Source organism: Lynx rufus, unplaced genomic scaffold (assembly GCF_022079265.1).
Source record: "Lynx rufus isolate CCGP_SWC_20201006 ecotype Redwood Valley unplaced genomic scaffold, mLynRuf1.p SCAF_8, whole genome shotgun sequence".
Taxonomy (NCBI): Eukaryota; Metazoa; Chordata; class Mammalia; order Carnivora; family Felidae; genus Lynx; species Lynx rufus.
Window position 1 is genome coordinate 110657227 of NW_025814896.1, and position 14738 is coordinate 110671964.

Here is a 14738-nt window from a genome sequence, read left to right on the forward strand (position 1 = left end):
TTTTTGAGGAAAGACCATTTAGCTGTCCAAAGGGGATACTCTTGCTCATGTGGCATGCTGGGGTTGTAACTTCTTTCATGCTCTGGGTTCACATAAGAGCATAAGCAGATACTATCAGAGACACACGTAAATTGGCGTCTGAATGGTGTGTAGATGAGACAGGGCTCCCAGTGATGCACAATTTTTTGTCCTCCCAGAATAATTCCTCTGTCCCTCACTACAGACCAAAGCACTTGTAGTTATCTCAGACTTACTGTCGGGGGGGATTTAATTCCAACTCTGCACTGAATTAAGATGAATAAATCCTATCCTCATATAATTCAAGGAAAATGCATTCACTGCTCATCTACTCTGTGTATGTCCCTGCAGTGAGCCCCGTGGAGGCCCCACTCTCAAGGGGCATTATATGTCTATTTAACACAACCTTTAATTCAAAGCTAAATATTAGAGATTGTGTCATTCTGGCATAAAGGCTTTTCGGCTACAGAACCCTAGGTAGTAAGGTGGAACTTACGAGAGAAGGTAAAGAAAGTTTTGGACGAACCCTCTCAACAGTCCCTAATCTTTACACCATAGCTAGTCACGGTGAAGAATAGAAGGGTTCATAGAAAAGTTAAATAAAATTGCTTTGAGAGGGGTGCCTAGATGGCTCAGTGAGTTAAGCATTTGACTTCGGCTCAGGTCATGATCTCATGGTCTGTGAGTTTGAGTCCTGCATCAGGCTCTGTGCTGACAGCTCGGAGCCTGGAGCCTGCTTCGGATTCTGTGTCTCCCTCTCTCTCTCTCTGCACCTCCCCCACTTGCACTCTGTCTCTCTCTCTCTCCCTCTCTCAAAAATAAATAAATATTAAATTTTCAAAAAAAAATTTGCATTGAGAAAGACTGCAGGACTACTATTTCTGGTAGTATGGTGGATTACATAACCTGAAAACCCTTCCCTCAGAACACCAAGAAAGTCTGGATAAAAATTCTTACAAATTCTTTTAGTTGAATTTCTCAGCCCCCAGTAGAGTAAGTGGACTCATCAGGGCCCAAAACCACAGATGGAACAGAGAAGGAGACCAAGTAATAATCAGAGATGACATTAAGCCACCATTTACTGAGAGACTTGTCAGCAACAGAGGCTTGGGTTTTAATGCCCAGACCCCCATGACTGGTGCAGGAGTAGACAAATAGAGCAAAACAGAGCTGTTGAACTGACCCATAGAGGACAGGGCTGCCATTGCATATCTAGGAAGAAATTACACTCTTCCATATTTGCTACTAAGACAATTGGTTATGATACAGAAGAAGTAAAATCAGATTCTCACATTCTATCACTCACAAAAATGAATTTCTTGCAAATTAAACAACCATATGTTTAAAAAAGATGTTAAAGCTTTAGTTTTTTGGAAGCAAATACAAGATAATATTTTTATAACTAGAGTGAGATTTCTTAAAGAAGAAACAGAAAGCACAAAGAGGACACAATTTATGTTTTTGGCTACATTAAAATCTAAACATCTTTGTGGGGTGTCTGGCTGGCCCAGTCCTGACTCTTGACCTCAGAGTTGTCAATTCTAGCCCCAGGCTGGATGTAGTTTAAAAAGTAAAAAAAAAAAAAAAAAAAAAAAAATCTTAAAAAGTAAAACTGTGTCATTAAGAAAGTGAAACCCAAAAATGTAAAATGGCAGGGCAGAGACTTGAAGAAGTTACTAAATAAAAGGCTACTATTTAGAGTATATAAAGAACAACCAAGAGGTGCTTGGGTGGCTCAGTCAGTTAAGCGTCCAACTACGGCTCAGGTCACAATCTCATGGTTCCTGAGTTTGAGCCCCGCCTCAGGCTTTCTGCCGTCAGCACAAAGCCCGCTTTGGATCCTCTGTCCCCCTCTCTCTCTGACCCTCCTCCACTCATTCTCTCTCTCTTTCTCACCAAATAAATAAATAAACTTAAAAAAAAAAAAAACTTAAAGGGTACCTGGGTGGCTCAGTTGGTTGAGTGTTGAACTTCGGCTCAGGTCATGGTCTCACAGTTCGTGCGTTTGAGCCCCACATCGGGCTCTGGAGCCCACTTCGGATTCCGTGTCTCCCTCTCACTCTGCCCCTCCCTGCTCACTGTCTCTCAAAAATAAATAAACATTAAAAAATTTTTTTAAAAACTTAAAAAAATAAAGACCAACTGAATGGCTGCTTCCTTTCTTATACTCTATCTTTTTGAAACTAATTTCTACATAAACACTTAAGGACATAGTGCCATCATCGTGTATCCAGTACAATGCTGCACATAGTAGGCACTCAATAAATATTTATTGAATAAATTAATGAACGAAGGGACTTTTTTTAAAAAAACCAAGAAGTGTTACTTAGAATATAAATCAGTCAGGATCCTTTTGATGTAATAAACAGAAAATCAAACACATACTGGTTTATAGTAGAAAGAAGAGGAGGGGAGAAGTCTTACAACTGACTGGCCTAGGATGGGTCTGGTTCAGATTAGTCTTGATCCAGAGCTCAAAAAAGGGCCCGATTCTCAACCTTCACTTCTCAACTCTACCCCCTCAGTGTAGCCTCCATTTTGGGGGAGATTTCTCTTTGGGAAGTACTGGAAACAGAAACCACTATAAGTATGTCAAGCATAAGGATTCAGTGGGAAATGAATGCATATATGTCGGAAAGGTTGGCAGAATGAAAACCAGGAGACTTCCACTGCACCTGCCATCCAGAGCTCAGGACCTTGTCACTGACACTGCTTCTACCACGGCTGTCGCCACAGATGCACCATACCCTTGGAGAACTGACAAGAGCACCTGGAGTCATGAGCACAGAAGTTTGCTCATCAGCTCATTCTATCACATGAGGATGGCCTTCTCCTTCCTTCCATCTTCCAAACCTTGCACCACGGCTCATCAGTCATTAGCAGAACTCCAGAATTTTAATTCCATAAAAATCCGGACAATGTGATTTTAACTTTCCATACTTTATAATCCAGGAGACAGGGAGACATAGAAAGGAATGAGACTGGAAGCTAAATAAAAATGAACAATATCGTGCAGTCCACTGCTTGCACTAATAATCTTTCAAGCAGACAACAGAACTATGTTCCCACCTAATGCACCCATTCCCTTCTTCAAATGAAAACATGTTTATCCGAGCCCCTAGTCTTTATACCCATGGCTATGTGATATTCCTCCCTCTTCTCTTTTAGTCACAAATTCTACCGTAAGACACTCTAACCAGAAGACTATCTTATAAAATTAACCACTACCAGCAAATCTTATAGAAAAGGAAAGTGAAAAGCAATGAAAAGAAGTTTATTAATACAAAAACAAAGCAAGGAAGAAAAATGCAACAGGTTATGAAACTGTAGTTGGTGTTTATTACTTCCTTATTCCTTATTCCTTATTCTCTTTGCCCTCAGAAATCTTCCCAGCCAGTAGGGTGACATAAACCTTCAATCCTGAAGGATCTGAGCCCTAAACAGTCCTGTCTTGTTGAACAGCTGTAGATTTCTACTAACATGTATCATTGAACAGGGAATTACTAGAAGGAACTCAAGAGGAACTCCTGAGTTAAAGACATGCTTGTCTCTAACTCCGTTGTGTGGCTACATCACTATTTTCCCATAAATCAGCCCAGCTGGTTTGGTAACTTCCTTATTTCCTTGATGGCCTGATGGCATCATGAACCTGAAATGTCCAGATGCAGTTTCAAATTCCTATTCAAGGAACTATGTGTCTCCTACTGGAAACACAGCCCAATGTCATAGGAACAGGAAGCACTATTTTGCAAGGGCATGACTAGGTTTCATTGTGGAACACAACCCTCTCACTTCTACTGTTTCCTGAGTTCAGGTGTACTGGCCATGAAAGAAACAGCAATCTGGTTTAGAACATCCACTGCCCAAAGGACAGTACACTCAGCTGAGTATACACTCAGTATACTCCTGCTTGGGGCTGCACCTGAGCCTTCAATACTCCACCCTACTGCCCTGTACAGCCAGCTGCTTTGGGGTGACGAGGTTCATAATAAAACTACTGAATTCTACAGCAGTCAGTATACTGCCTCATTTTTCTGTAAAACGGGTTTCTTAGCAAGACAGGCTGTGATGGTGAGCAAGTATACAGAATATCCAACAATGATGATGCTGGCAGAAGCACTGTAGGAAGGAAATGCAAATCCGTACCTGAAATAAATGCTCACTCCCCACAGGGCAAATCCCTGTGCACTCCAGATGGAAGGGCTCCTGTGTAACCTGTCTGCCACCAAGTGGCCGCTTGGTCTACCTTGGGGTATGGTGCTTGACACTGGGGCTCAGAGTTGGTCCCTGATGGGAGACTGCTGGGTGCTCAGCAGCCAGATGAGCCTTGATGAGAATTTCGCGTCGATGAACTCACACATTCCATACCCTGCTACTGCTGTCGTCTCCTTGTTCGTCGTGAACAAGCACTGGGTGTGCTGGAGAAAAGCTGACTGACCTCTACAGAAGTCTTCCTGGCCACCTGCTCCTCAAAAGCCTCCTCAGAAGTAGTAGATGCCTTTGATGAACATTCACTATATGCTCATCGTGTCCAAGGGGTTCACCCACACCATTTTCCTCAGACCGCTTATGACCAACCCTCTGATCTTCTTCCTTCCAAATCTCTGAATCTCCAGCTAGCCTGCGAGACACTGGGTGTGTTCAAGCCACTGGCTTGCTCTCTTTCCAAGTGACAACGAAATGTACTGCTCAAAGTTCTGCCTGCTGGATTTCCTTTCTCCCAATACCCTTTCTGGCCACCTTCCAGAGGGGCTGTTTTAATACATCAATCCACTTCTGATTAACGCCAGTATACTGTGCTTCATTCGATTTTTTCTTTCTCAGTCATCTGGTCACAGGGAACTCTCCATGAGCTCAGTGCTGTGGGTTGACAGAGCAGGGGTGAGTGCCATGGGGGTCTTAGATACCTGCCATAATCCCCACTGAAATTAGGGAGCTTTTCCAATGGCAGCACCTCCCACTGACATTCTCTAAATCTACAGTGGTCAGGCATTACAGAGTTTTTCAAGGATACATCAAGGATACATCACTCCAATGGATCCTCACTCCAATATTTTCCTCAATGCCTGAGGAAGAAGGGTCCTTTGGATCTTCTCGGGGAGCATGGCTAGGGAGTGAATGAATGCCATCATTCTACTCCAATATTCCTGACTCCCTGAGTATTTTTGATTTATCTGTATTAGTTGGCATCACAATTTCATTTAATGGGGCCACCCCTGAGCCCAGGTTGCAGTAATATTTCTAATGAGCCATTTCCAGCTGCTGGAGCCAGCACACTGAGTGCATAATCTGAATTACATTCATTTCTAAATGCCACCTTTCGAATCATTTCCATGCATATTTCCTGGGTTTCTGCTGATAAAAATTAGTGGAAGTTTGCAAATCTTTTGTTCCATAAACTATCTCCTCTGGATCAGATCTTGTCCGTATCCTCTTGGGGCATGCTAGCATCTGATTCTAGTTCTAGGAGTGAAAGTATGAGGTAGGTATGGGGCATTTGGAGAATCAGCACCTCCCTGCAAGGTGATTACTTTATAATCTTCAAACCAGGCTGTACCACTCTTACCAAACATGGGCAGAGGACTGTTGAAGGCTCAGCAGTATTTGGGAGGGCAGTAGTACTTGGATTCACTCAAATCCCCCCAAATTCCCAGGGCCTCATTCTTTCCCATTCAATGCCCTCAATGTTCATAGAAGAGACCTGGGGAGGCTGCAAATTAAATTTGTATTGCAAAATTCTGTTACCTGCAGCTGCAGACTCTGCACCTAATTTCTGCAATATCAGCCCTGAGTCTACATGAAATAAGAGGTCCTTCTGGGCATTTATTAAAGCTTGTATCCTCTCACCACGCTTGAGATTGTCATTTCCTGTCTTTAAACTCTCTTGGGCAGTTCAGGGCCTTCAGAAAACCTGTCACTGCTACTGCTGTTGCTGCTGTCACAGACACCACGCACCCACAAACCTGGTAAATGGTCTCATGCAAATCCCCGCTATTTCTGGAGCTTTCCGTCATCTGGAAATCCCACAGAAAGATGGGTCTGTCTCCTATCTATCTTTCAAACTTTCCACCAGTACTTCACATTTGCAGAATTTAAATCCTCTGCCCAGGACCTGGGCTCTAAAGAAAATATAGTGTTTAACCACCGAAAATTTAGCCATTCAGTTTAGCCACTGAAACTCCGGAGGGATGGAGAAGAGGAGTGGGCAATGAGTCCTAGAGCCAATGCCCAATACCAATAGTATATCGGAGGTCCATCTTGGGACCACCTCACTCCCTCACTCTAGCTCAGATGTTGAGGGTACAGACTTGTAATTCTAATTCTAGCTCTCCGGCTTACTTAACTTCTGTGTTACTGAACTTCTCTGTGCCCCAGACCTCAGTTTTCTTATCTGTTGAATGGGTACAGTAATGGGTACCTACTTCGCTGTGTCAGTTTCTTATAAACCGAGGACTACCCGTAAGGGCTTCGGGAGCAAAACTCCACGAGGTCCCACAGGGAGCAGGTAGCTCTCCTAATGGCTGGACCTGCGGCCGGTGTTTAGAACAGCGCTGGCAAGTACCTGTTGAATGAATAGACAAATGGGTGGAAACTGACCGAAGGAAGGCTAGGCCTTCAGATCTCTTCATCCCCAGTCTCGTGAAAGTTAGGAGGCAGAAGGGAACGGGGACGAAGTACTTCGGTGTTTACAGGCCTGACCCTGAGTTGACTCCTGACTTTGCCACTTAGCAGCAGCAGGACTCTGGACGAGTTAATTTACTCAGTGTCTTCGATCCTGAAATGGGGCGAATAATACCCACCCTCGCACGCCACGGGCGCTTGGACACCTCTCTGTCCTCCCTTCCTCCCGGCGGACCCTTCCGGCCACAAACACACCTGGAAGCCGGAGGGCTTGGAGCTGGGGGTGCCGCAGGGGAGTCCCCGCGCGCCCCGCGGGCAGCCGGCAGCACGTGGGCGGCAGCGCGCGCGGCGCGGACTCGGAAGGAGACTCGAGTTTCCCGCGATCCCGAGTCGGTGCGGGAGGGGCCGCGCGCGGTCATAGAAGGCGGAGCCGGCGGGGAAAAGGAAAGCGAGAGCGAGCCGCCCGGACCCGGCAGGAGGGCAGCGGCAGCGGCAGCGGCGGTGCACGGTGAGCAGCGGGGCTCCGGGCGCGCGGCAAGCGCGCGGGGCGGTGCTGGGCGCGGCGAGGGGCGCGGCCCCGGCCCGGGAAGTGGCGGCGGGGGTAGACGCCGCGGACCCCCGGCCTGGCAGCGCGGAAGCGCTGTCCGAGGCCCGCAGCTGGGGAGGGGATCCCTCAGCGCCCTGGCGACTGAGAGCTGTTTTTTTCCGCGAAGAATTTCGGTCAGAGCAAGTAACGAATTTCCCAGGCCGGGGTGGCGGGGTGGTGGGGTGCGGGGTGCGGGGGCGGGGGATCTAGTGGAAAACAGATACGTGGGGAATGTGACAGATCGGAAATACGGAGGCCTGGACTTCTCACAGATTGGCTAAATAGGCCCTGGCTAAAAATCCCTTGCCTAGACACTTCTAATTGTTTCCCGATTGCTTGGCCTTAGCCCTCCCCCCACCTTCCCCCCCCCCCCCGCCCCGTCTCCTCCTCTCCCCCGCCCCCATCCCTTCCTCCTTCCCCTGCCCCAACTCCCTACCATCCTTTCCCCCTTGCCTTTTTTCAACACTGCCGCTGCCCCAGGGGTCCTTTTAATCAGAACAGGACAACCCTTTGCTCGGATCATCCCAATGGCTTACCGTCTCATCAGAATTCCGTAAATGGCACAGACAAGGCCCCTTGCTCTCTCCACTCCGGCCATGCAGGCCCCATTGCTGTTCTTGGGATACAGCCAAGCATATGCTTGCCTCTGGGCCTTTGCACTGCCTGTTTACCCTTCCTGGAAAGCTCTTCCCCCGATACCTTCTTGGGCCGTTCTTTTACCTTACCCTGCACTTCTTCTTTTTTAGTGTATTTGTTTTTGAGAGAGAGAGAACGAGAACAAGTTGGGGAGGGGCAGAGAGCGAGGGAGAGAGAGAGAATCCCAAGCAGGCTCCCCACTATCAGCATAGAGCCTGATGCGGGGCTCCAACCCAGCCACGGTGAGATCATGACCTATGTATGAGATTATGACCTGAGCCGAAGTTGGACCCCCACCCCACTGAGCCACCCAGACTCCCCTGTTTTACCCTGTGCTTCCTGCAATGTCACTTATATCAGAGTAGCTTTCCCTGAATACTATTATTAACAAACAAAACACCTCCCTTCCCTGGCAGTCCCCCCTTACTCTGGTTCAGTTTTCAACATGGTAGTTTTCAGCCTGTGACATTTTTTATGGATTTGTCTGAGTTCCTCCATTAGTAAGTTCACAAGAGTATTGTTCACTGGTACTGCCTGGGCACCTAGTACATAATAGGTTCTCATTAAATATCTGTTTAATGAATGGCAATTCATAAATTCTCTTTTGAATTACAGAATAACGAGACTTCCTATTGCCTGTGTTTTTTTTTAAATTATTTTTAAAATTTACATCCAAGTTAATTAGCATATAGTGCAACAATGATTTCAGGAGTAGATTCCTTAATACCCCTTACCCATTTAGCCCATCCCCCCCCCCACAACCCCTCCAGCAACCCTGTTTGTTCTCCATATTTAAGAGTCTCTTATGTTTTGCCCCCCTCCATGTTTTTATATTATTTTTGCTTCCCTTCCCTTATGTTCATCTGTTTTGTATCTTAAAGTCCTCATATGAGTGAAGTCATATGATACTTGTCCTTCTCTGACTAATTTCACTTAGCATAATACCCTCCAGTTCCATCCACGTAGTTGCAAATTTTGATTTGATTGCCGAGTAATACTCCATTGTGTATATACCACATCTTCTTTATCCATTCATCCATCGATGGACATTTGGGCTCTTTCCATACTTTGGCTATTGTTGATAGTGCTGCTATAAACATGGGGGTACATGTGCCCCGTTGAAACAGCATACCCGTATCCCGTGGATAAATACCTAGTAGTGCAATTGCTGGGTCATAGGGTAGTTCTATTTTTAATTTTTTGAGGAACCTCCATACTGTTTTCTAGAGTGGCTGCACCAGTTTGCATTCCCAGCCTGTGATTTCTTAAGCACTAAAAATGTCTTGCCGAAGGAGGGCTGAAAGATAGACTTTGCTGTCACTTAGGAGTTTTGAATTTGGGGCAGATTATGCTCTTCTGCCATTTGCTTATTTGACCCTGAGGATCCATAACCCTGGACCTATAGTTTACTCATTTCATTAGTCAGATACTAGATGATACGTGTTGTGTGGCAAGCATTGTGGAGGCCCGGGAGGGGGCTGGGCCCACAAGGAGCTAACAGTCTGCCAGAAGGGGCAAAGCCACAGTCATAGTGACTTCCGGGCATGAGTAAGATGGATACATAACACTCGTCAGTGATTTAGGTGGGGATTTCTTTTAGGAAAATGATAACATAGATTTAAAACAAGATTAATTTACAGTAGTTGGAAAAGAAACCTGCTGCTTCTTTTTTCCAGGCTTGTAAGTACTTTTGCAAACATGTTAATTCAGCACTTTCTTAGGTTGCACGTATATTTCACTTAAATTCTGATGATGGGCAGTTACTTAAAATTAAGAGTACAGAGGATTTAGAGCATTTGAGAGAACTTATGGTCTCTTCCATAACTGCTATTTTGAAGTCTGTGATCCCCTCCCAATCTGACATATGGGCTCATAGTTGTGACCAAAGTAAATGACACTGTTCCTATGGTACGTCTACAGATCCTTATCAAAAACCCTTGGGCCTCGGGGCGCCTGGGTGGCTCAGTCGGTTAAGTGGCCGACTTCAGCTAGGGTCATGATCTCGCGGTCCTTGAGTTCTAGCCCCGCGTCAGGCTCTGTGCTGACAGCTCAGAGCCTGGAGCCTGTTTCAGATTCTGTGTCTCCCTCTCTCTGCCCCTCCCCTGCTCACGCTCTGTCTCTCTCTGTCTCAAAAATAAATAAACGTTAAAAAAAAAAATTAAAAAAAAAAAAACCCTTGGGCCAGATGTGTTCTGGTATTCAGAGGTTTTTGGATTTTAGAAAGGTAGGGCAGCATACATCCTGTCTATTATACCATGCTGTCAGCGGGATTTGGGGGCAGCACTCTCTAATAAAACAGTTTCCATAGTGAACTGTATAAGTGGACAGCAAAGTATCATAAAGCTAGCTCGTGTCATTTCAGGTCTAGACAGGGGGCTACACACCTATCAAAAACAAAACGAATAAATGAAAACAAAATAAACCTCAATTTTCAGTGCCGTTTGGATTTTGGAATTGCAGACCAGGAGCGCCATTGATTGAAGGTTAATGGTGTGGGAAGGACTCTGCTGGATGCTTTTCATCTGATTTATTCCCCACAACATTGAACTCAGGTGCTTTTATTCCTGTCTTCAAGTCATAAATAAAAGGTTCAGAGAGGGTGTAGCCCAGGTCCGTGTGGCTGTAAAGCCTGTCTCTACGACAGTAAGCAGTCATGTGAGGGCTTTACCTTTGCTCGGGCTCCAGGCACTGGGAGCCACCAGCACCCCTCGCCCAAACCACTGCAGCCGCCTCTCTTTGGTCTCCTTACTTCTGCGCGTGCTCTGCTTCCCTTTCCACACCTGTCCCTGCCCGAGTACCTTGTTCTTTACATAGTATCAGAGTAATCCTTTAAAATGTAAATCCAATCACATCCCCCCACTACTTAGAGAACCTTCTGTAACTAACTTCCTATTGCAATTGTAGTAACATCCACCAGTTCTGACCGTGAACCACAAGGTCTATGTGGGTGGCACTGGCCCACTTCTCTGTCTCACTTCCTACTCTTTCCCCCTCATTCAGTGTGCAGCAGTCCCCTTGATCTTTTTGTTATCCCTTCAAAGGCCATGCTGGCTCCTGAGATACTCTTCCCCCATATCTTAATATGATGGACTTTCTCATTACTCAGTCTTCATTTAAATATTGCCTCCTAAGAAAGGTCTTTCCTGACCACTGTGTCTACAACCACCTCCCTCTGTCCCCACCAACAGAGCTCATCCTCTATGCCGCACCCCTATTTAATTTCACTGTGGCACTTTCAGCCATCTTATCATCATATTTTTTTTTTTTTTTTTATTTTTGGGACAGAGAGAGACAGAGCATGAACGGGGAGGGGCAGAGAGAGAGGGAGACACAGAATCGGAAACAGGCTCCAGGCTCCGAGCCATCAGCCCAGAGCCTGACGCGGGGCTCGAACTCACGAACCGCGAGATCGTGACCTGGCTGAAGTCGGACGCTTAACCGACTGCGCCACCCAGGCGCCCCCATCTGATCATCATATTATCCATTCCTTTTATTTGTTTCTGTACATGATCATTTTCTGTCTTCCCTCAGTGGAATGCAGGTAGAGTTATAATCTGTCCTGTGCACATCTGTATACTCATGGTCAGAACAGTGCCTGACACTTGATAAACATTTACTGAATAAATGAAGAAAGGATACACAGAAAACAGCAGATAAAGAAAAAGGAGAAGACGAGGGGATTGAACGTGCAGTATTTAATTTTAATGAGTCATTCTTTCATTCTCCTGTATACCGTTCACCTGTTCAGCACTTACCACTGCCCACTGGGTGTTGATATACAAAGATGAGTAAGACATAGAACCTACTTCCCAAAGAACTCACTGGGCTGTTATCAGAGCTGGGCAAAGTGGAGCGGCCGGGCCTTGGAGGAATACTAGTGGGCCCTCCAACATCAAAGAAGACTTGTGGAGCCTCACAGATGAGTGGGAGTTGCCTGGTAGACAGAGGGCTCACATATTGCATTCACAACAAAGAGAAAAGCATGTGACAAGTCATGGCGGGGGAGGTCTTGGGGGGGGGAGGTCTGCAGATACTTGGGCATCCAGTCATTGATTATTGAGCCACTTCTATAACAGCCTGCCCCCTTCCCTTTTACAGCTTGTGAACTCTGTTGGCGCACAGTTATATAAGCAATTGCAGTAAAGGGGACAAGAGCTGTGATAGAGCACCAAACCAGGACCTCTTCAAGGGTGTCTGAGAAGTGACATTTGAGCTGAGATCTATAGGAAATAGGAGCTGGCCAGGCGAAGGCAGTGGAAGGGGTAGAGCCAAGAACATTTCAGGAGGCAGCGTGTTGGACAGAAGGAGTTAGGAGTCAGGAGGGAGGGGTAGAAGTGTTCTTTTGCACACCACCATTGTGTAGGTGGAATTTAAAGCCATAATTCTAGAGGCGATCACCAGGGGAGTGAGTGTTAGAAGAGAGAGGAGATCCAAGGACTGGACCCTGGGGTACTAGAATATTTACAAGCAATGTCTGTTCAAGTCCTTTGCCAGTTTTTAATTAGGTTGTCTTTTTGTTGTTGGGTTGTAAAAGTTCTTTATATATTCTGGATATTAGACCCTTATCAGCATATGATTTATAGATATCCCATTCTGTACATTCATTTTCTTCATAGTGGCTTGTGTCACACAAATGATTTTACTTTTGATAAAACCCAGTCTATCTGTGTTTTCTTTTGCTGCTTGTGCTTTTGCTGTGATAACAAAGATTCCATTGCCAAATCCAAGATCATAAAGATTTACCCTTATGTCTTTTTTTCTAAGAGTTTTACAGTTTGAGCTCCTGTATTTAGATTCTATATATTTTTTAGATTTTTCTTATGATTTAAGTCATTGCTACTGTCTTGGTCCAATGAGACCCATAAACTGGGGTCATAATTTACCCAGGTAAATTTACCTAAAATTGGCTTTTCAAAGAAAGATTTTGGAGATTTCATATGGAAGTCTATTTCTGCATTGCAAAGTCTTTAATGATTTCATAAACTTCACTTTATATATGTACTCTCGACCTTTTTCTTCTCAGCATGAAGAATTCTTATTCTACTCCTGTAGCCTTTTTACCTTCTCAGGCAGGTAGATAAACTTGTACCTGACATTCACTAGAAACAGAGAGTGGAGTGGAAGAGAGAGATCCCTTTCCTTTTTTGGCCAGTTGAGTTATGAAAGTAGAAAGTTTTGGTATGCAGTTCATGAGAGAAAAAGGTTTTGTAACAAAGTCTTCTCTGTATTTATGTGGGGCTGAAATGAGTCTCTTTTTTTAATGTTTATTTTTGAGAGAGAGAGAGAGAGAGAGAGAGAGCGAGCGCGCGTGCGCATGCGAGTGGGGGAGGAGCAGAGAGGGAGACACAGAATCGGAAGCAGGCTCCAGGCTCTGAGCTGTCAGCACAGAACCCATTGCGAGGCTTGAACTCATGAGGTGCAAGATCATGACCTGAGCTGAAGTTGGACACTTAACCAACTTAGCCACCCAGGTGCCCAGAGATGAGTCTTCTAAAGAAGATTCTTCTTACCCTGTTTTGTCTCCTAAACTGGACTGGGAAAATCAGATTAAATATGTTCTGTGTTACTTTTTTCAAACATCTCTTCTGTTCTAGGTTATTAGAAGAAATGGCCAATCATCGTCCACCAAGTTTTTTTATAGAAGAACTTAATGTATACTGTCAGAAGCACAACATGGTACTTAAGTATCAGGAACTGTCTAAGACAGGACCTCCACATAACTTAAGGTACATTGCTTTTTTCTTTTTTAAGATTGTATTTTTTTAGTAATTTCTGTATCCAATGTGGGGCTCGAACTTACAACCTCGAGATCAAGAGTTGCATGCTCGACTGACTGGGCCAACTAGGTCTTTCAAATTGCTGTTTTTTTGTTTGTTTGTTTTGTTTTTTCTAACATTTATTTATTTTTGATAGAGACACAGCACAAGTGGGGGAGGGGCACAGAGAGACAGGGAGACACAGAATCTGAAGCAGGCTCCCGGCTCTGTACTATCAGCACCGAGCCCGACGCAGGGCTCAAACTCACAAACCTCGAGATCACCACCTGAGCCAAAGTCAAATGCTTAACCGACTGAGCCACCCAAGCACATCTGATTGCTGGGGTTTTTAAAAGGTATATCTCCATAAAATATGAACTGGGAAAATGGCCACTCTGGCACAATTTTGAAGTCAATAATTTAGCTATGGGGGCACCTGAGCAGCTCAGTCGGTTGAGCATCCAACTCTTGATTCCTGCTCAGGTCACGATCTCACAGATTGTGAGTTCAAGCCCCATGTCAGGCTCTGCACTAACAGTACAGAGCCTGTTTGGGATTCTCTCTCTTTCTTTCTCTCTCTCTCTGCCCCTTGCCTGTTGTCTCTCTGTCTCTGTCTCAAAATAAATAAATAAACTTAAAAAAAAGAAAAAAATAATAATTTAGCTTTAGAACAAAGATGATGTGCTGTTTGGTGTTTGGGGGTGACTGCTTAAATTCTATGTGGAATGGGTTAAACCTTCAGGGTAGTCACAGGAGGCAGTGTAATTAGAACACTTGTCTTTAGATAATGTATGAATTTTATAATATTTTATGAATATTGTCTTTGTAATCAGGTTTAAATACCAAGTTATCATAGATGAGAAAGAATATCCAGAAGCTGAAGGTAAATCGAAGAAGGAGGCCAGAAATGCTGCAGCCAAATTGGCGATTGAAATACTTAATAAAGAAAACAAGGTGAGTAAATGCCCTTTTTAACTTTTCTCTGTGAGAAAATACCCATACAAAGTAGAGCCATTCACAAGTTCTTTTTTTTTTAAATTAATTAATTAATTTTTTAGTTTTTAAAACAAAATTTTTTTTAATATTTATTTATTATTGAGAGACAGAGAGACACAGAGCAT

The 14738-nt window shown here is 44.7% G+C and overlaps 1 protein-coding gene across 2 annotated transcripts in view; it reads left to right on the top strand.

Annotated features, from left to right (window-relative positions):
- Positions 1-7097: 7097 nt before the first annotated feature.
- The window catches only part of EIF2AK2 (eukaryotic translation initiation factor 2 alpha kinase 2), a 33782-nt gene continuing 26141 nt past the window's right edge, over positions 7098-14738 (top strand). Inside the window, exons 1-3 of one of the 2 annotated variants that reach the window (XM_047068442.1) lie at positions 7098-7147; positions 13456-13587; positions 14451-14571. In XM_047068442.1, coding sequence (XP_046924398.1) covers positions 13469-13587; positions 14451-14571 — 240 coding nt within the window. In that variant the 5' untranslated portion in view covers positions 7098-7147; positions 13456-13468. Of the gene's footprint in view, positions 7148-7263; positions 7360-13455; positions 13588-14450; positions 14572-14738 lie in introns of those variants that run through there. The other variant, XM_047068443.1, reaches the window with a different exon arrangement.